The following is a 20,912-nucleotide window of genomic DNA, read 5'->3' on the forward strand; positions in this document are numbered from 1 at the left end:
GCAGACAAAAAGGGCCACTCGAGAGAGTCGAACGCCTTAGCCGCGTCCAGTGACGCCAGCGCCCAACTGTTATCTGGTAATAAAGAGCTATATTGGATCACTGATTGAACCCGTCTAATGTTTATAGATGTACTCTTACCGGGCATAAAGCCTGTTTGGTCTGGGTGTATAATATCTAATATGATGGAGTTCAGTCTGGTCGCCAGTATCTTAGTAAAGATCTTATAATCCACATTTACCAGCGATATGGGACGATAGGAACCACACTCCAAAGGATCTTTCCCCTCCTTCTTGAGCACAATGATATGTGCCTCGTAAAAAGTATCAGGTAGACATCCACCCTCCCAAATCCCTCTAAATACCTTCAGTAACAGCGGAGCCAGTATTTCCCGGTATCTCCTATACAGCTCTATAGGGAAGCCATCCGGTCCAGGGGCCTTCCCAGAAGCCATATCCGTTATAGCTTTCTCTACTTCCTCCAGAGTAAACTCAGCGTCCATAAAGGCCTGCTGGGTGGGACTCAACGTGGGGAATGTTATATCAGATAAATAACTTAGACAATCAGAGACGTTAAAACTACTCTTAGATTCATACAGTCCTTTATAGTAATTATAGAAACATTGAAGAATCCCCTCAGTAGTGGAATTTAGTGAAGCATCAGGTGAGCGAATTTGTATTATCATATTGGATATGTTATGTTGACGCACTAGATAGGCCAAGAATTTTCCCGCCTGATTCCCCATTTCAAAATACGATTGTCGTGTGAAAAAGAGTTTGCGCTTAGATTTGGTATCTAAGTGTTGGGTATATAGTCTTTGTAGAGTCAGCCACTCAATCCTATTATTATTAGTCTGATCGGCCGTATATGCGGCCTCAGCCTTTCTCAGTTGTTGTTCAACCTCATCGTCCTCCTTTGACGTTTTCTTTTTGATATAAGAAATTGTAGACGATAGACAGCCTCTTAAATATGCCTTAAGTGTATCCCAAAATAAATTAACATTTTGAAGGTCTGAATGGGATTGGATATAGCAGTTCAACTGATCAACCGTCCTATCACCCGAATCTAATAGTTTGAGCCAGAAGGGATTTAACTTCCATATTCTACCATTATTCACCTTTCCAAACACAAGTTTAAGTATAATTGGACTGTGATCCGAGATTCCCCTATTACCATGTTCCACATTATCCACCCACTGTACTAAGTTGCTGGATCCAAAGATATAGTCTATACGTGAGAGAGAGCGCTTAGTGGATGAGTGACAGGTATATCCCCTCTCCTCCTGATGACGTACCCTCCATAAATCCACCCAGCCGCTATTTTCTATAAACAGTGCCAGCTGAGTCGGAGTCGAAGAAGGGGGGAAGGGCAGGGGACCCCCAGGAGATCCATCCCCCAATCTCATTCTATCAAGATCACTATCCATAATTAGATTGAAGTCACCCATACAGATAACATGTGCGTCTGGGTAATTTAACACAAAGCTCATTGCCATCTTAAGCACAGAGGTACTGGCCGGAGGAGGGTTGTAAATACACAATATAACATATTCGCGGGAATCAATTAATGCATGGACAAAAACAAAACGTCCCTCCAAGTCCCGTCGAGTCGTCTGAGCCTCCCACCTGACATCTTTATGTACTAACAATGACACCCCTCTCGAATAGCTAGTGTGAAATGCGTGAGCATGCCATTGTACCCAGGGCTTCTGCACGTATTTGGCCGTGTCTCTGGTCAAATGTGTCTCCACCAGGCCCACAATATGGGGATGGTACCGTCTTATCTGAGAAAACACCTTAATTTTCTTTCGGGGTGATTTAATACCCCGTATGTTCCATGTCATGCATATTAGTTCAGACCCCATATTCACTCATTAAAAAACATAATATGCATCGACAACAATAATAAAAGTCCACATACTACGCATAGAAGGTTATAGCAGTATCGAAGGCGGCTTTTACCTAGATACCTACTGAGGCTAGTTAAATTTAACAAGAAAAAAAGAGAGAGAAAAAAAACACAACTTAACAAAAACTGCATAATCCAGGAGCTTAACTCAGCGCTCCCATCCTTAAGTAAACCTGGGGATACCCCCGCTGATTCCAGCGTCCGGTATTGTTGGTATACTAAACGCTCATCGGGAGAGCTCCAATTCAACAGTTGAAGAGTTGTAAATCAGCTTAAAATCTATCAGGGATCTGCTCCATTAGACTTCCCGCGAGAACGTAGCCAGTCCGCCGCTTCTGACGGGTCAGTGAAGAACAAGGAGGAGCCATTGCTGACAACCCGCAAACGCGCCGGGTATATCATGGAGTAAATAATGTTCTTATCCCTAAGTTGCCTCTTGACATCTACGAATCTTGCCCGCTGTTTCTGGAGCTCAGCGGAGAAGTCTGGAAATATTGAGATTGTAGCACCGTCGAGCTTGATGGGACTCTTTTGTCGTGCCAACCGCAGGATAGCATCTCTATCTTTGCAATTGAGGATGCGTGCCAGAAAAGGCCTGGGTGGAGCTCCAGGAGGATGAGGTTTGGTGGGCACTCTATGAGCTCTTTCCACTGAGAACATTGGGGAAAACATGTCTCCCAGCGAGGACTTGAGCCAGTCCTCCAAGAATTTTTCAGGTTGTTGGCCTTCTGCGCGTTCCGGTAGACCTATGATGCGGATGTTGTTGCGGCGCATTCTGTTTTCTAAATCATCAGCCTTTTGCTTCCAGGCATTTGTGGAACCAGCAACTTTTGCCAATTTTGTCTCCATAGGTTTAATGGTGTCTTCCACCTGAGATACCCTCGTTTCCACTTCCGTCATACGTCCCTTCATAGCTTGCATGTCTTGTCTTAGACGTCCCACCTCAGTGTGCACATCCTCTATCTGTCCAGAAAGGGACGTTCTAGTCAGGGATATAGCCTGCATTAATTGTGCAGATGCCTGCGCAAGTGTCAGTTCATCTTGTTCAATCTCATCAGTACTATCAGAGGGACGGTTTTTCCCCCGCTGGGCTTGTGATGAGCTATTTCTAAGAGATCTTGTATTATCATGGGCATCACTCCTAGCAAACTCCTTAAGCTTGTCAGCTACAGATGTACTCTTTGTGCGCTGCATGATTGACCAGTAGGTGGCGTAGCAGGACAGTTCAGAACAGAATCACAACAATGTCCAGAAGCCACACCAAAGTTATTGTATATAGTATGCAGTGCTGCTGTGAACCTCTATGACCAGGAGGAGCACTGATGTATTATCAGGAGATGTATGCTGTAAGAGAACGGCAGTCCCTTCAATAGGGAAAGTTCCAAATAATGGCAGAGAACGGTTTAGGAGGGGCTGGGGGGGTCTGCAAATTAAAGGTGCAGCCGGCTGGAATACTATTTATGGGGAGAACGTGGGGCTCTATGCTCAGAGCTCACACCACGCTGTCCCTGCGTCCATGTGAGGCAAATACGAGCTGCTCAGCCGCGCTGCTGTAATGAGAAGTTGCGCTGCCTCCTCAGCTACAGGGGCATGCGCCTCAGCAATGGCCGCCGCACACAGCCTCCCCCGTCACCTTTATAGCTTCCTCTTCTTACTCGTCGGGTCGGGGGTCCTGCAGCTCCCACCCGCAGGTGTCCGCCGCCCTCTGAAGGCCGAGGAGGATCTTCAGCTGCCGCTACTCCGCAGCGCCGTGCCCTGTATCACAGGATCTCCTGCCGGGAAGATGGCCGCCGCCACATGCAGGGCTCACCACGCCGCCGGTCTCTCTTCCTCACCAGCGTTCCCCAGCCGTCACTTCAGTCCTCACCAGGGGCCAGCAGCCTCTGTGCTTCCAGGAGTCTCGGTAACGGTGAGGTACGTGCCGATTTAGGGGTCCAACGGATTAAATGATATCAGGATATTGAGGAGCTCTCCCAAAACACGTCTCTCCTCACTCACTCCATAGCCACGCCCCCCTTTTTCTATTATTTGACTCCATATTTACACATAAATAGCTGCCAGGACTCTTAGAGGAAGTCTGAGAGTCCAGCATTCCCTCCCCACCCACACAGTGATCCTATATCTGGTGGGGGATGGAGAATGACTCGAAGGCTTTCTCCACCAGTGCTTCCTTATTTTAATATTGATTTTATAAGGGTTTTCTCATCCTGAAATGGGTAAAATTGCAAAATACTTGTAAAAACAAGCAACTTTGGAATTTGTCCCTTATAAAAAAAAATCCTCTCTGGTCTCAAGAACAAAGGAATTCTATAATAAACCGCTTGTTGCCCAAGTTACCAGCCACCGCTCCAGTCTGAGTGGTCGGTAACCTGGGAGATGAGTGTTTCCCAAACTTCAGTCCTCATTGCCCCCCATCAGATCATGTTTTTAGGAATTCCTTAGTATTGCATGAGCAATGGATCGGCGGGGGTGCCAGGCATCGAATGCCCACTGATCTGATATTTGATGGCCTATCCTTAGAGTAGGTCATCAATATAAAAGTAATGGACACCCCCTCTTTATCTCACCCCCGCTGTACCGCTGCCTTTGTTAGAGACCTGACAAAACTACTTTAAAGAACTTAGTTTTGTTTTGTTTTTTAGCAGCTTTGATGCAGTTTTCTGCCTCCAGCTCCTATGCAGACTCATGTGTCACTATGGTTACAGACCCGGAGTAGTCTGATCCTGTAGTCTTCTGTTATTCTTCCACTGTTTTTTGGTTAGCCGTGAATGCAGGAATAGATTATACAGGGTTGGCTTGACGTATGGAAACACAAAGGTTTGCACAGGTGCTGTAGAATTCTTTAACGAAGAGTTAGTTTTTTATTTTTGACGGGGACACAGCTTTGATTTAGCATAGCAGGACCCCAGGGGAAGCTTGGAAGGCGAAACAATGCCTTCTCTACATTTTCAGGATGAGTAGGGGGATAGAGACAAGCAGGAAAAATCCTCAGACCCTTGTCCAGTGGGCAGGCCGGTACGCTGTGGCCGCTGGACAGGAGCCATATGTGACGACATGCGGGTGTGCGTCGTGTCACAGCACCAGGCTGACTAATCGGAAGAGGAGTTGTGGATGACTGCAGCCACACAGTATGCACCGGCCCGCTGTACCAGGGTTTTAGATCTTTGTGGGGGGGGAGTGGGGACCCATTATACAGAAATGCTATCACTTTGTACAATGGGAAGATTCTTACAAGATACCGTCCCTCTCTGTAAGTGACTTATCTGCTAGGTAGGAGTGCGCCGGAGACACACAAGAAGGGGTGGATAGATGGCTGGGATAGTGAGTAAAGGGCACAATCAGGGGGTCACATAGCAGCACAACGCTCCCCCCCCCCCTCTGCATAGTGGCGATAAAGTGATTGTATTATCAGAATGCTACACTGGTTAGGACCAGACGTTCACGGCTCGGACCCCCCACGCTTCCACATTAGTACAAACAATGCACATTTTAGGCTTGAAACAAGACTTCAGGACAGGTGTGGGGATGGGGGAGGAGGTGGTGGTGGGGAAATGATTGAAATCTATGACCTTAGTGCAAGCATAATGGGATTACTTCTGTGCTGCCCCCTCCAAACAGCAGAATCGTGTCACGGTGCTTAACCTCTTATGTGCTGGAAATGATTACATAAATGGAGGCTGAATCAAACACAGTGAAGGGGGATTTTGGTAGAGAAAGGATTTGCAAGGACAGACATATAAAGGAACCAAGGGGGAAAGAAAGCAGCAGCCTCCGAGCAACGACAACCCCCAGGGGGGGCGATTGGCTTGATGAGAGATTCTGCACAGTGGTCGCCTTCAGTCTAACTGAGGAGTTCCAGGTATGTAACGGGGACTTTGCCTTTCTGGTTTCCTCGCTCTCCGATAAGCCAGTCGGGGTCCATGCCAGGGAGGCTGTACACCGTGATTAGCTGGAAGGGGAAAGCAAATGGCTAATAAGTGGAAATCCTAAGGCCAAATTCAGACATGTTTCAATGGCAGAGTATGAGACATGGTGCACAAACTGGCCGCGGAGGTCTCCTTACTCAGACTGGATGGCCTCATAAGCGGTCACGCTCAGCCAGTCCGTGGATTGCAGTTCATACTCAGCTCGTCAGAATTTGGCTGCACACATACTACATGAAATGCCGCATCCAGCGCTCACCTCGTCAGCCATGAGGGCCAGCTCCGTGCTGTCCGCAGCCTCGTAGTCATACAGCACTCTTGCTTTCCGTGTGCCACTCGCAGGGGGTTTGAAATCTGCTGGATTCAGCGTTCCTTCTGCAGGATTGGGGCTTACGGCTTGGAGCAAGGGGAGAGTGGCGGCAGGAGGGGAGACACTGATTGGAGGGGAGACAACTGCTTCTGCGTTCCCCACAAATGTTAAAGGAAACCTGTCAAGGACAATGGTGCATACTGGTTATGGGGGGGGGGGGGGGACATCTACTAATTGAACAACCCTTCCTTAAATGAAACAGTGCCCCATTTTTAGTTTAAACCCCAAATACTCTCCTCCTATTCCAATGTTGTCAGAGCAGCGTCTGCCACATGAGCGCTGCAGCCCATCAGCAGCCACTGATGAGCTGCAGCACTCACACTTCCCTCCCACTTATTAGCCTGTTTCATTTGGGAAGCGAGTACAATATCATTTAAGAAGGCCACAATGACATCCTATGAACCTTGCTGGACATCGCAGGAGTAACATATTGCTGGGCCAAGGCCGCTATGTGATCCCAGCAGCATCACTGTAACATGCAGCAAATGCCATGGCCCATGATTCTCAATAACACTTAAGGGTTAACAGATTGCACCTAATACATAGTGACATCCTCCATCGTGTAAGGACTGATCTGTACAGAATACTTACACCTCACCCCTGGAACTGGTGGCATGAGAGGGAAAAAGGAAAGCGGATTAGTCATTTCTGAAATACATCAACATGTTTTCAGAGAGGTAGCGTGAATGGTGGACCCTGTGTTATCTACAGTATAAAGAGGTGTCATTGTACAGGAGGAGGAGGAGGTGAGCTGTGACAATCTATTGTGAATGGTGGATCCTGTGTTATCTACTGTATATAGAGATGTTATCAGTCATTGTACAGGAGGAGGTGGTGAGCTGTGATATCACCTATTGTGAATGGTGGATCCTGTGTTATCTACTCTATATAGAGGTGTTATCACTACCATTCACAATAAGTAATATCACAGCTCACCTCCTCACCCTGTACAATGACTGATAACACCTCTATATACAACAAAAAATAGTTTTTATCAAATGCCCATAAATAATAAAGTGCATACCTCACAGTAATCATATCAAACCAATTTCCTCATCCAAAATAAATGAAGAAAAACGAGGTTTTAGCAATAATTAAAATATATCTTTTTATTAACAACAATTAAAATAATATATACAACAGGAAAACCTCTTCATTAAAATAGCTGGGAACAACAACTCAGTGCAAGAAATACAAAAATAGGCAATAAATTCTACAGGCTAACTGTACCAATATGCACACCAACTGCACTATTCAGATATAACTCCCAGTCCTTCACAAATTATAAGTAATGTAACAGGACTATAGTGGAAACAAAAAATCTCCTACATACTCTATGGCTGTGTAAGCCTGTATATAAACTCCCAATACCTAAGCCAAACTGAAAAAAAGTGCATAGTGCTATAAAAACTGGACCGTGCCCAAAAATAATGCCGAATAGTACAAACTTACATAAGTGTGAACTCACAGCAGAGTGTTCCACAGTGACCCCGACAGCGCCGTTTCGCCTGACGGCTTCCTCACATAAGGGGCGTAAGTGTCTATCACTCGCTACTCTACCTTATATATATCATGTGCACAGCTGTTCTAAGTGTCGGTGTGATGGGGAAATAATTGTGCATGCGCAAGCAATCTGACGTCACCCGAAACCAACAAAAACCCACAACGAAGCAGTCATAAGGTCCCATAAAATTGTAAACTTTATTAAACAACAATTTAAAAGTTATAAAACCGGTACAATGGCATAATTGGATGGATGAATAGTGCCCACAGTGGTCGTAGGCAGAAAAAGAGGGCAAAATTGGCCACACTCCCGCATGATCAGAATATTACACCAAACTATGGCAAGTGTGGGAGGCCAAAAGCCCAACCCCCAGGAAGGAGTCTTTGCCATTCTGAAACGCGCGTCGGGGTTGGGCTTTTGGCCTCCCACTCCTGCACTCCATAGGTTTGTACTATGAGGTTGTACCTTGTTACAAGTAATGATATATATCTGCATTGTTATTTTCGGAAAGTGGTTATGTGCCATAGTTTGGTGTAATAATCTGATTATGCAGGAGTGTGTGGCCAATTTTGCCCTCTTTCTGCCTACAACCACTGTGGGCACTATTCATCCCTCCAATTATGCCGTTGTACCTGTTTTATAACTTTTAATTTGTTGTTTAATAAAGTTTACAATTTTATGGGACCTTTTGACTGCTTCTTCGTGGGTTTTGGTTGGTACCTCTATATACAGTAGATAACACAGGATCCACCATTCACAATAGGTGATGTCACAGCTCACCTTCTCCTCCTGTACAATGACAGATAACACCTCTATATACAGCAGATAACAGCACCTATTGTGAATGGTGGATCCTGTGTTATCTACTGTATATAGAGGTGTTATCAGTCATTGTACAGGAGGGGAGGAGATGAGCTGTGACATCACCTATTGTGAATGGTGGATCCTGTGTTATCTACTGTATATAGAGGTGTTATCTGTCATTGTACAGGAGGAGGAGGTGAGCTGTGACATTACCTATTGTGAATGGTGGATCCTGTGTTATCACAGCTCACCTCCTCCCTTCACAATGAGCTTTGCACATGCCCATTAGGCACAAATACAAAATAGGCTTGGAGCCTGCCTATTGCAGCTAATGTACATGTTTCCTGAAACGGGAAGTTAAAGTCTAAAAAAAAAAAAAAAAAAAAAAAAAAGCCCAAGGTGCCGATGTGAGAACTGCAAAAATTCTAACATTTATTACAAATTGCAATATGGGAAAAAAAATCTGATTTAAACAATAGGTGACGTACTCATTAGTTTCTAATCATTGCTGCCCTTTACAATGTCCGGCTCTGACTGAGGAGAACCTAGAGATTTATCTGGCATAGCTTTCTTCAGTCTCCACAAGGAGAAACAGTGCCCCCTGCAGGTTCCAGCACATAAATGCCACTCTTCCTATGGATTCATACAGGTCTGTCCTGGTCGTGTTATAGACACAAAGGCGTAAGGCTCCTTAAAGGGAACCTGTCACCCCCAAAATGGCTGGTGAGCTAAGCTCACCGGCATCAGGGGCTTATCTACAGCATTCTGTAATGCTATAGATAAGCCGCCGATGTTACCTGAAAGAGGAGAAAAAGACGTTAGATTATACTCACCCAGGGGCGGTCCCGCTGCGGTCCGGTCGGATGGGTGTCTCCGGTCCGCTCCGGTGCCTCCCATCTTCATTCCATGACGTCCTCTTCGGGTCTTTACGCCGCGGCTCCGGGGCAGGCGTACTTTGTCTGCCCTGTTGAGGGCAGAGCAAAGTACTGCAGTGCGCAGGCGCCGGGCCTCTCTGACCTTTCCCCGCGCACTGCAGTACTTTGCTCTGCCCTCAACAGGGCAGACAAAGTACGCCTGCCCCGGAGCCGCGGCGTAAAGACCCGAAGAGGACGTCATGGAATGAAGATGGGAGGCACCGGAGCGGACCGGAGACACCCATCCGACCGGACCGCAGCGGGACCGCCCCTGGGTGAGTATAATGTAACGTCTTTTTCTCCTCTTTCATGTAACATCGGCGGCTTATCTATAGCATTACAGAATGCTGTAGATAAGCCCCTGATGCCGGTGAGCTTACCTCACCAGCCATTTTGGGGGTGACAGGTTCCCTTTAAAGTACAGCTTTCTATTATAAATGAGCCTAGGACAGATATGGATCCATGGAAGCAAACAGAGATTTCTATTAAAAAGAAGCAATGAAGAATTGGTGAGGTAAGTATGGAAAATGTAATTACTCAATTGGAATAATCATTTTGAACAAAACTCAAGCTGCACTTCACATCACAACCACTGGGCGGCCACAGACTTATTGCAAAATGTGTATTTTTTTTCTTTTTGTAAATGTGGTTGCCTCCTCCCAATGAAGAAGTCCATGGGAGCAGTATCATCTGGGATGCAACATGCTCCCCCTAGTGGTGGCTGCTGGTAACGTTTATGAGAGACGGGCAATGGCTGCAGAATAGTAGTGTGAAAGCCAACCCCAGCCGTCCCCTACATACCTGCCCAGCTGTTTCTGCAGATCCACCATGTACTGGTAGCACTGCGCATAGTATGTCGCCTGGGCCTCCGCAAACTCGTGCAAGCAGCGAAGGTGATTGACCTGTGGAAGACACGGCAGGTGACGCACGCCCTTCTTTCCAGGATATGGTTTCCTACGTCGTGGCCAACACCACTTGGTACACAAGTAAGATGCAAAGTCACAGACTGAGGACTGACGGAGGAGCGGATTCGCCTGGTGAACAGGAATTGACCTTTCCCCAACATCAAGGAGACATTTTATTTATTTTGCAGGATTATTTCCATATTTACAAGCATTTCTATAGCTGCAATAAATCCTAAACTCCAGGCTGCATTATATCACCCAGAGCTGTAATGCATGGAGGACTCCCAGCCGCCGGTATACACTCACGTGAGTGCTGCTGATCCCCTCCAGGAGCAGTCTGGTCACTTCTGCCTGACGGTCAAACTCGGTCTGAGCCACCCTCAGCTCATGTTCTGCCTGCAAGAGAAATCAATCGCCTCTACATTAACCCAAGAAAGCAGGGCCTAGGAGAAAGACACAGTCACAGATACAAGGAACACCCATCTGAGCTGCTAGAAAATCGCCCAAATAGCATTTCCCTAATGTAAGCAGCACCATCAGCTTCCCACAGACATTAGTGAATTGCTATTTAACCCGTCCAGTAATAGCTTTAAAATGAATCTCCATCTTGATCCACGTGATGTGATTAAAAAAAAAAAAAAAAAAAATCGCATTCAGTAGTAACAATGCAGCCAGCTCCCTCTAGTGGTGACTGCAGGGAGCTACAATGTTATTACTGGGTGTAAAGTCTATCAGAAGGTGGTAAACTCCCTCTAGTGATGAGTGAATGCTATTACAGAGTACAATGTATCAATATAGTGAGCTCCCTCTAGTGGAGGCTGCAGACAGTTACAATGTTATTACACAGAATGCAGTGAGGTCCCTCTAGTTAAAATGTTATTACTGAGTACCAAGTACTTACAGCAGGGTTTTTGTTTTTCCATTTTGTTGCGCTCTTGGCTTTTGTCTGTTTTATGGCCAGTGTGAACATGCTCCTATTTTGCCTGCATATCAATGTTGTACTCTAGTTCATTTTTTTTTTTTTAATTAGTTTTAGGTTTCTACATTTAGTGCAGGTAAGCGTGCGGCCTCCCTTCCTTTTAGCTGGATTTTACATTTAAAAAGCTCCCCACTAGCTGTGTGTCCATGTTTGTGACCCACTGATGTTCAGCCAGCCCTTATTCACACAGGTCGTCACTCTGACACATGGCAAGGTTTTAACATCCCGAACTTGACTACACCTTGATGGTGGTAGGATGGCATTTACGTTTTTTTTTTTGTAATGGTGTTTACCAAGTACCCAATGGTATTTATTTGCACTATTGCCTTCACTTACAGTAAGGTATTTTTTCATTTTGATTGTCTTTTTGTTTTTGAAAGTACAGTATATCAGAAGGCCGTGCACTCCCTCTAGTGGTGAGTGAATGTTATTACCAAGCACAATGTATCATAACACAATGAGCTCCCTCTAGTGGTGGCTGCAGGCAGCTACAATTTTATTACTGGGTGCAAACTATATCAGAATGTGGTTTGCTCCCTCTAGTATAGACTGCAGGCAGTTAAAATGTTATTACTGAGTGCAAAGTAAATCAGGTTGTGAGCTCCCTCTATAGGGGAGTGAATGTATATACAGAGTGTATATCAAAATGCAGCGAGCTCCCTCTAGTGGTGACTGCAGGCAGCTACAATGTTATTACTGAGTACAACATATAATGCAGTTAGCTCCCTCTAGTGGTGTCTGCAAGCAGCTACAACTTTATTAATTAAATCCATGCATATAAAAGATTTGGGGGCTTTGTATCAGAAACCAAGCTCTAATCGCTATAAATGTATATTTTAAAAAATACATTTTTTTTTTTTTTTTTTTTTTTTTTTTAATGGTGGACTTTTATTTTAAAAGGTGGCTGCAAAGCTTTAGCCTAAAAGGCACGTCACATAGATGGACCATCTGCATGACGTAGGGAACGCCACTTGTGCTGAAATAGCCTGGATGCATCTGAATAACTAGGACAGATATTCCACTACACTGATAGGGATATCTACTATATTCAAGTAAAGGACTGCTCATAAGAAATCTAAAATAAATGGCAAAATCTAGATCTAATGATGTGCCTGAGGTCAGGAACGTACTAGCTGATGAGATTAGCTTGGAAATTGAAAAGGGTAACCCTATAAAAATACCCTAATAGTTTTTAACACAAAACTTTCCTGCATACTTTAATGAAATGTAACTGGATGGGAAATCTGCTGCAATTCTGGGCCAAAATCTCGTGATTTGGTGCTGATTTGCTGTGAATATTTTATGTGAACATCCCCAAATGGTGAAGAGCTGATGAATGCACATGGAAGGCAGACGAGAAATTCTCTGTATCTCTCTTGTAGGGACGGGTAACCAGCCGCCTCCAGGATATCAATACGGTTTAAAGGGCTAATGTGCCGGTAAGTGTGGGTTACTTTTCAATATGGCTGCCTCTCCTTGGGACAAGCTCATGTTATAGGAAAAAGTACATTTGTCCTGGTGATATGGGGAACAGAATGTATGATTGGACATGGTGTAAGCGCCCAATGTTATGGACGGGGACGTGCATCCTACAGGCGGCGGTGGGAACGTGCATCCTACAGGCGGTGCAGAGGATCATGCTGGGAGGGAAGCAGCAATCAACAAAACAAGAAACATTATACATAAAACAAACACGTGGCACCTGAACCGGTCCTATATCTGGAGAAATCTAGTATACCTACAGTGTCAATAAAGATTATTTACCTCCACAAATTAGATTTATTATCAAAGTTTATAGTTTTTCTGCAATAAACCAATGAATCAAGAGCAAGGTAAATAGTTGAACACGAGAGCAAATAATTTCTCTAAATTCAGCAGAAAATGACACTGACTACTGAAGTCTCAGTATTATTCACCCCCTTCATGACGAGAATCTTTAGTACTTATTAGTGGACAACCACTTTAAGACAACCGCTTCTCAATTGACCCTGTTAAAATAAGAACCCTTAAATACTCATCTCACATGATGGTGGCGCTCGCGATGCCAGCGCGGATTGAGTGCAGGGATTACGTGAGGTCCGGGAACCAACACTGCTGGAACAGCACCGATATTGGGGGCAAACAAATCGACAACTGGTTGTTCTAGCAGTTAACAACCCCTTTAAAGGGAACCTGTCACCTGAATTTGGCAGGACCAGTTTTGGGTCATATGGGCGGGGTTTTCGGGTGTTTGATTCACCCTTTCCTTACCCGCTGGCTGCATGCTGGCCGCAATATTTGATTGAAGTTCATTCTCTGTCCTCCGGAGTACACGCCTGCGCAAGGCAATATTGCACCTGCAACTGTTCTGACATACTGCAAATATTATCCATAGCTAGACACCAGCTTTGGGCACATGATTAAGGAATCCTAGCCCAATCCTCATAGGCAATAACCTCCCATTCACAAATCTTCTTGGGTTTGTGTGTTGAACCCCATAGAAAACCTTTGATGGGATAAGAAGGACGCGGTTGAAAATCAGACAAATGTGACAGTCACTACTGAATAGACCAGGACTTCTATTGATCCAAGTCTTGATGGGACTTTAAGATAAGCTTTTTCAGTTTCTTCCCAGAAGGCGTAACATTTTATCCTAGGATTGCAAGACAGATACTTGATCGAATATTTCTTTACATCCACACGCTGCATTTTTCCAGGGCCGGTGAAAGTAAAGCAGCCACAGAGCCGCCGTCATGCTCAGACGTAGGCATCACAGAGCCGCCGTCACGCTCAGACGTAGGCATCACAGAGCCGCCGTCACGCTCAGACGTAGGCATCACAGAGCCGCCGTCACGCTCAGACGTAGGCATCACAGCCGCCGTCACGCTCAGACGTAGGCATCACAGCCGCCGTCACGCTCAGACGTAGGCATCACAGAGCCGCCGTCACGCTCAGACGTAGGCATCACAGAGCCGCCGTCACATCATATTTGCAGCAGGTCATAACAGCCAGAGATCCTCCATTAAGCACTAAAGAAGCTTGTTACGATGGGAATGGTTGAGGGGGGCATTCAGAGACTTCAGTTGTCAGTAAAAGGCACAATTGATGTTGAATTCGTGGAGACATCACTTGTTATAATCTTTGTGTTGCTATTTACATTGTTCTTGTTTTATTGGTTTCATGCAAACAGCAGAACGTTTGTACATTTTGCTAACAAGCTGAGTTTACAATGGGGGGCTTGAATAATTCTTATTGCAAATGTCTTCCGATATGGAGATGTAGGTTTTGCATCTTGAACCTGCTCCTCAGGAAAGTCCACACTACACAGTGCACTGGTGAACACCAGGTCAGCGGAGACCCCTTTATACACATTAGGTTTGTCCATTACTGATATCATACAAGCCTCCATACCATGGACTACTTCTGATACCGGCCAGAAGCTCATGTCTGTGGCTCGTGCCTCTGGTTCGTGGGCATTGTTGGATAGTGACGCTATGCTGGGAGTATTTGTGCTTCTTGGAGGATTTCAATTAAAATAAATTTAAAAGGATTATTCCCATAAAATCAAGTTACCCCTTATCCATGGGATAGAGGATATTTTATTGATTGTTGAGTGGTCTGACCATAGTGATCGCAATATTGGGGATCTGCATGGAGTGGGGTTGTGCAAGCTCTAAAGGGATATGAAAAGTTGCTAAAGTTGTAAAATAGCATTAACTATTTTGGAATAATTATGTGTGGGTGGTCCCGATCTCTTGTGGTCCCAGTTTGCAAGCCAGATCCAGCAGCATCCAATACATGGACAGTGCACAAATGAAGACGAGGCCGGTACACCGCCCTTTACTCTACACGTGCCGCAGGCTGACAGTGCTGGTTTGCAAGCCTGGGACCACCCACGTGACAATTATTTTCCTCCCCTTCATAGCTGAAAATGACTATTTACAGGTTTAACATTTGCACATATTTCATTACCCAGTATCATGTATAATGCTAGGACTTAAATTTAGGGGCTCATATGTGCTGAAAGGTTCCCTTTAAAGGGCCACTAATCTCGGGGCGATACTGTGGGTTATGAGACAGGTTGATAATTCACAATTAGGTAACTCTGGACATTTTCAGAAAGGGAGACAAAGTATTGATCATATAGGTGCAGTCAATTTTCTGAACTTGTCCTTCAAAGAACAACACTTGGATCTGCCTGGTCTCAGCCAGTCCAATTTTTTTTAAAAGAGGGACAGTAAACAAATGTACTATTTATACAGATATGGGGTCAGGAGTTGGCTTCCATGAACTGTGTAGTGATGGGATTTTCTGAGGACCTTGTATTAATCCCGATGCACTTTTTGGTTTAGCACCGTCCACAACATTAGTCACCTGCGTGGTCTTGGATGCGCTTACCTTGTCCACCTCGTCACTCCAAAGCTGCAGTCACAGAGTAACAGGAGAGATGAGTCTGAGATACGTCATAGGCACTCAACAAAACACAACAGCCAGTGATGGTTCACAGATGGGAAGGAAAGGGAAGGGTTAAGTTGGGGCATTGATCAATGGAGGGTCATCATTTACTTAGTTTCTTACTCAGGAAGAAGAGATTTGAGGGATCTGCAATACCCAACCCATCAAACCATCTTGATTTTGCAATGGAGAGCCATTATTTTTGTGTCATGTGGACCCTAACACCAAACTCAATTCATGAAAAGCGTGTTCACAACAACAAAAGCCTAGCAAAGTGCCCTACATGTGTGCTGAACTGACATCATCTGGGCATGGCAAGGCCATAAAACTGCTTCAAGGGCCAACTATAGTCAAACAGATCCAGACAGTAAAAAAACTCCCTCCAGAGAGTCAAAAAAGGTCTTCATGTGGCAATCAACCAAGGCCTAAAGGGGCAATCATAGACATATAGTATCTCTGATTTGCTAACTTAACAAAAGAACAACAACAAAAAAATCCCACTATTTACCATATTCAACCAAGAGATTGTAGACACATTTAATGGGGTACCCATCCATGCCAACCTTATTATGAGACCATCATAACCATCTATATCCTCAAAGAGCAACTTTCCTTCAACTTAAATACGTAAGTGACTGTGGATGGGAGTTATCTGAGAGGTGACACCAAGATGAAATGTTGGACTCTTAAAGAAGAATGTTACTTGCCATAAAAATGTATTTCTGTTAAACTGGTGTGAATGCTGATGTGCTCCTGAATCTGGGGTTGTTTTTCTTTTCTTCCTGCGCCTCTCCGTTACCAAGATGTGGCCCATTCTTTCCTGTATATAAATCTTGTCTCCTAAAAAAAGTGGACGTAATCTCTATGGGTGTCTTCTCAAAGACCATGCACTGTTGGCCAATAAGACTTGATTAAAACACAGGGAAAACAAGGCCATATCTCAGGAATGGAAAGGAGCAGGCACAAAAATAAAAACTTGGCCGTGTTCAGCATTTTCACCAGGTAAAATAATTACTAATTTATGGCAAATGGCTTATCACCTTTAAGAACATATTACTTTCCTCCAACCTGACACATTCCAACTTTACACCAATAATGGTCATCATAATCCTCTGAAGGTACATTTTGGCAAGAATAACACACCAAATAACGTCTTGGATAAAGTTATTTTAACTCTGAATGGTCACAATTTGCATCACCAACCCAACGAAGACACGTTTTTAGATGTTCATCCAGACGTGGTCTCCTGGCCAACAACCACACACCATGCTTTTAGGCCAGGGTTACATTATGGAGATCAGCAGTTAACAAGTCATACACAAAATAAGGTCTCAATATTGTGCTATAGACATCAAAAACACATGGACTCTTCCAAAATCACATATATAAAAAGGATCTAAACCTGGAAAAGTGAGGTGGTTCTCCTTATATCAGCAGCGTTCTACCATGTTAGAAGGGAGAGGTGTTTAGGATAATACATTGCTATTAGGGTTAATAATCTAGCGAGGCTGGGGAGAGTGGGGGGACGGATAGGAATTGACGAGGATTAGGGGGAAGGTGGTTTTGATTGATCTTACCGCTGACGCACTGGCCGACAATACGTAATTACGAGGTCGGGTCTCCTGAAAATCAGGCAAAGCCTGTGGGGAACAGAGCTCATGTCATGCAGGGAGAACATGAATGTGATAACAGAAGCACACAAACCATAAAAATAAAAAATTAACATGGATGGGTAAATGGGACAAATAGCAGCGTAACTAAGGGCCCACCCCAGAAATAAGGAATCAAAGAGGGCTGCAACCATAGGTTTTCAATATATATCTGGCCAACTGTTCTTTGTGTATTGCCGCGGAAGATTAAAAATTGAGCATGTCCTTTATAAATATGAAGGACGGGGTGGCTGCTGGGTCATGTAGTTCCTCCATTTATACCTCCCACTAGATTCTACCAATAGTTCCCCTCAACTATCCGACTGCTGGAAGAAAAAGGGTCCACAGATTGAGCAAAAAAAACATTTTAGGTGGGAGATTTGATAATGAAAGTTGCCTTTATGCAATATAGAAAACGTCCGTGGGCATCAGCCTGGTTGGTTGCTATGAGTGGCAGCACAGTTACCCACTATGGCCGGCACAACAGAACATAAATCTATTCAGAACTGTTAATTTGCTTCCGCCGACCACTATACATAGTCGTTCGGATGAGGCGGACATAGTGGGATGTCAGGGGCATCTCCTTCCATAAAGATATTTCCTGTCCAGTTAATTAGCTGCGATACAAAACTTCAAAGCACAATGCAGAGAGGCCAGCAACATGCAAAGAGCAGAGGAGGGAGGCACGACACAGGAGGACGGAAATGTCACAGCCGGTAGGAGGTGGGGGATCACAGTGCCATACAGGAGCACACAACTAACGCCACCCTTTTACAAACAAGAGGCAATTAGTATTTTTATTCTGCTGCCCTCAACTATACAGACAAGAGGCTGCAGGTATCCCACCATGAGACTGACACCGACTCCCATCACATTAATGGCTCCATTCTTCATTCAGCTGCTCAGTTACACTTATCTATATGAGGCCGTTCAGTGTTGTCATAGGGACCCAAATCTGTATATTGTCAAGGTCATTTGCATCTGGATATGTGGCAAAACATCTATAATCCTGAATTTGACTGCGGCTACCAACCATTCCGATAACTGTGCCCACCACCATAATGGGCAAAACCTTAAAAGGGTTTTTCCGGGCACAAACAAAAAGGGATCCGTCTGTCCCTGTAATAAGTCCCCAAACCTTTGTTACTTGTTATTTTCATATATCTGCTCTTCATACATACTTGTGCTTTGCTACTGTTTACATCCTGAACTTCCTGCCAGATTTCCCCCCTACAATTTCCAAAAGGCAGAGCTGTATCTGTCCCACAGCGGATTCATACACAATCCATCTACAAAGCACCATACTGAGACTCTTATACTGTCTCAAGATGGATAAATGTCTGCACATACAGTTTCTCCTACTTCACCAAACTCTTCTGGCATTCAATAATTTTACTGACATTATGTTCCATGTGCAGACACTGTCATCACACAGCATCAGTGTACTGCAGGGCAACAGTTTGTCATATAAATGTATTCAATTAGAATGTAATCAAGCAGTCTGGAATAACCAGCACAATCCCCTTTGGCCAAAGTCACAAGTTGATGATATTTATTGGTCTGTGTGGAGCATCCAATGTGTATGTCCTCTCCCTTCTTCCTTGTGCATATCCCCAGTCACTGTAAACTTGCAGAGCATCACACACCATGCCCCCCTGACATCACTGCTGAGAATACACTGTGGAGCTGCTAGCTGAGCCGTACAAAGCACAGACAGGAAATCTCTGCTCTGTGCTTTGAATGGATACGTTACAGTGCAGAATTTTAATGAGCGCAAGTAAATTATAACGTTTCTTCATTTTCTTTACAATGCTTTAATAATCTGTGTGCCCGGAAATCCCCTTTAAAATGGTGTCTGGATGGACCATGCAGCACTTAGCAGTGGGAAATGGGGTTATACGTATGGTATGAAATTATAGAAATAGTGCATAGTATATAAAAAAAAAAAAAAAAAATGAAAAAAAAAAAAAAGGTATGCAACAGATGTAGCAGTGCCGAGTCAATCAATGCAGTACAGCAGAGCGGTGTCAATCAATGCAGTACAGCAGAGTTTTATTGCACCGCTGTGTAATAACTTAACGCACTGGCTGCAAAACCTAAAATAACCATTTACCAACTCACTCAGCTCTGCTACATCTGCGTTTAAACCCACAAAACTGCATCACTCTGCACACATGCAATTAGGGCAGGACGGTCAAAATTCTAGCAGTGTTGGCCAATCCTGAAATGGCTAGATGGTATATTGTGTACACCCAGATAGATGTAGCAGAGCTCAGATTGTGAGCCATCAACTAATGCAGGTAAAGAGAACTCAGACGAGCCGAGTCTATGAGAGCCACTGCCTACTTGTGGTTTTCCACTTTGGCAAATAGAAGAGGAACTCTCTCCACCACACCTCTATGATTTCACTAACGCACGCCGACCCCCCGTATCCTACAAACACTCAAGACTACATCCATCACAAGGACAGTGGAAAAATAAAAGGTTTACAGATGAACGGAAAGAAGCAAATAGAGGAAGTCACAGCAATGACCTCAGCGACAAATACTCACATCGCCCTCGAGCTGAGCAAATCACAATAAGAAAAAAAAAACACAACAGAAACAAAAAAAACAAACACCACAAGGTTAGTGAGAGGGTCAAACAGAACGGAAGAAGGGAGGACGTTAATAGCAGCCAAACAAGGCACCCCAAAAAGTAGTATAAAGATGGCGATACGACCAGATCTGCAATTATCATCCAATGAGATGGCAGTAATGAGTCGGTGCAGGTTATACTGCACGGATAATGAAAGCGCACTCACCACCAATATTTACTAAAAGCCCCATCAAGGGTTACTCCCAAAAAATCAAGTTATCCCCAACTAAAGATTAGGGGATAACATGCTGATCCCTGGGAGTCAAATGCTGTGACCCCAGAGGTCCTAAAATCATGGTTCTGGAACTCCGAGAATGGGGTTCTGCAAGCCTGTCCTAAATGGAGAAGAGGTGCACGAGCCCCATCTCCGCTCCGTTAATTATTAATGGGCCTGCCAGGGAATGCAGTGCTCGCCTTTTTCCGTCAGTCCCGTAGACAATGAATGGAGCAGAGGCCAAGCAGGTGCAACGCTGCTACAGAGCTACGTCTCTGGATTCACAGCCCTGATCTCAGGATCACTGGGGATCCCAGCAAGCTATTCCCTATTCATTGGATAGGAGATAACTTGATTTCAACTCTAAATTTCTAGAAAAGAAAATGGTTTTGAAAATGAAAAAAACATGCAAACAGGGGGAAGTATATGGAAAGATGGCCCCTTTACACCCCAAATGCATGCACCCACCCCCTGCGCATAGCAACAGGGTTATCGGACAGGACATTACCGTGGCTTTTGCCTCTGCTGCTTTGGCTTTTTTCAGTCGTGCTTTGCAAGCATCGAGGTCCAAGCGGCGGTTCTGTAGGATTCTCCTTTCTTTCTGGAAAACAGAAACAGATACACGTGACTATACATTACAAAACAAATAATTACATGTATGCTGTTCCTCCAT

The 20,912-nt window shown here is 44.6% G+C and overlaps 1 protein-coding gene across 6 annotated transcripts in view; it reads right to left on the bottom strand.

The window, feature by feature from the left end:
- Window positions 1-4,739: 4,739 nt before the first annotated feature.
- The window catches only part of SH3GLB2 (SH3 domain containing GRB2 like, endophilin B2), a 40,912-nt gene continuing 24,739 nt past the window's right edge, over window positions 4,740-20,912 (bottom strand). The window contains exons 5-13 of one of the 6 annotated variants that reach the window (XM_077284518.1): window positions 20,748-20,840; window positions 19,941-19,952; window positions 17,317-17,379; window positions 15,683-15,706; window positions 10,633-10,722; window positions 10,223-10,323; window positions 6,791-6,805; window positions 6,089-6,317; window positions 4,776-5,855 (exon numbers count right to left, since the gene is read on the bottom strand). In XM_077284518.1, the coding sequence (XP_077140633.1) occupies window positions 5,748-5,855; window positions 6,089-6,317; window positions 6,791-6,805; window positions 10,223-10,323; window positions 10,633-10,722; window positions 15,683-15,706; window positions 17,317-17,379; window positions 19,941-19,952; window positions 20,748-20,840 (735 nt within the window). In that variant the 3' untranslated portion in view covers window positions 4,776-5,747. Of the gene's footprint in view, window positions 5,856-6,088; window positions 6,318-6,790; window positions 6,806-10,222; window positions 10,324-10,632; window positions 10,723-15,682; window positions 15,707-17,316; window positions 17,380-19,940; window positions 19,953-20,747; window positions 20,841-20,912 lie in introns of all 6 variants that reach the window. The other 5 variants (XM_077284519.1, XM_077284520.1, XM_077284521.1 and 2 more) reach the window with 5 other exon arrangements.

Source organism: Ranitomeya variabilis, chromosome 2 (genome assembly GCF_051348905.1).
Source record: "Ranitomeya variabilis isolate aRanVar5 chromosome 2, aRanVar5.hap1, whole genome shotgun sequence".
NCBI classification, from domain to species: domain Eukaryota; kingdom Metazoa; phylum Chordata; class Amphibia; order Anura; family Dendrobatidae; genus Ranitomeya; species Ranitomeya variabilis.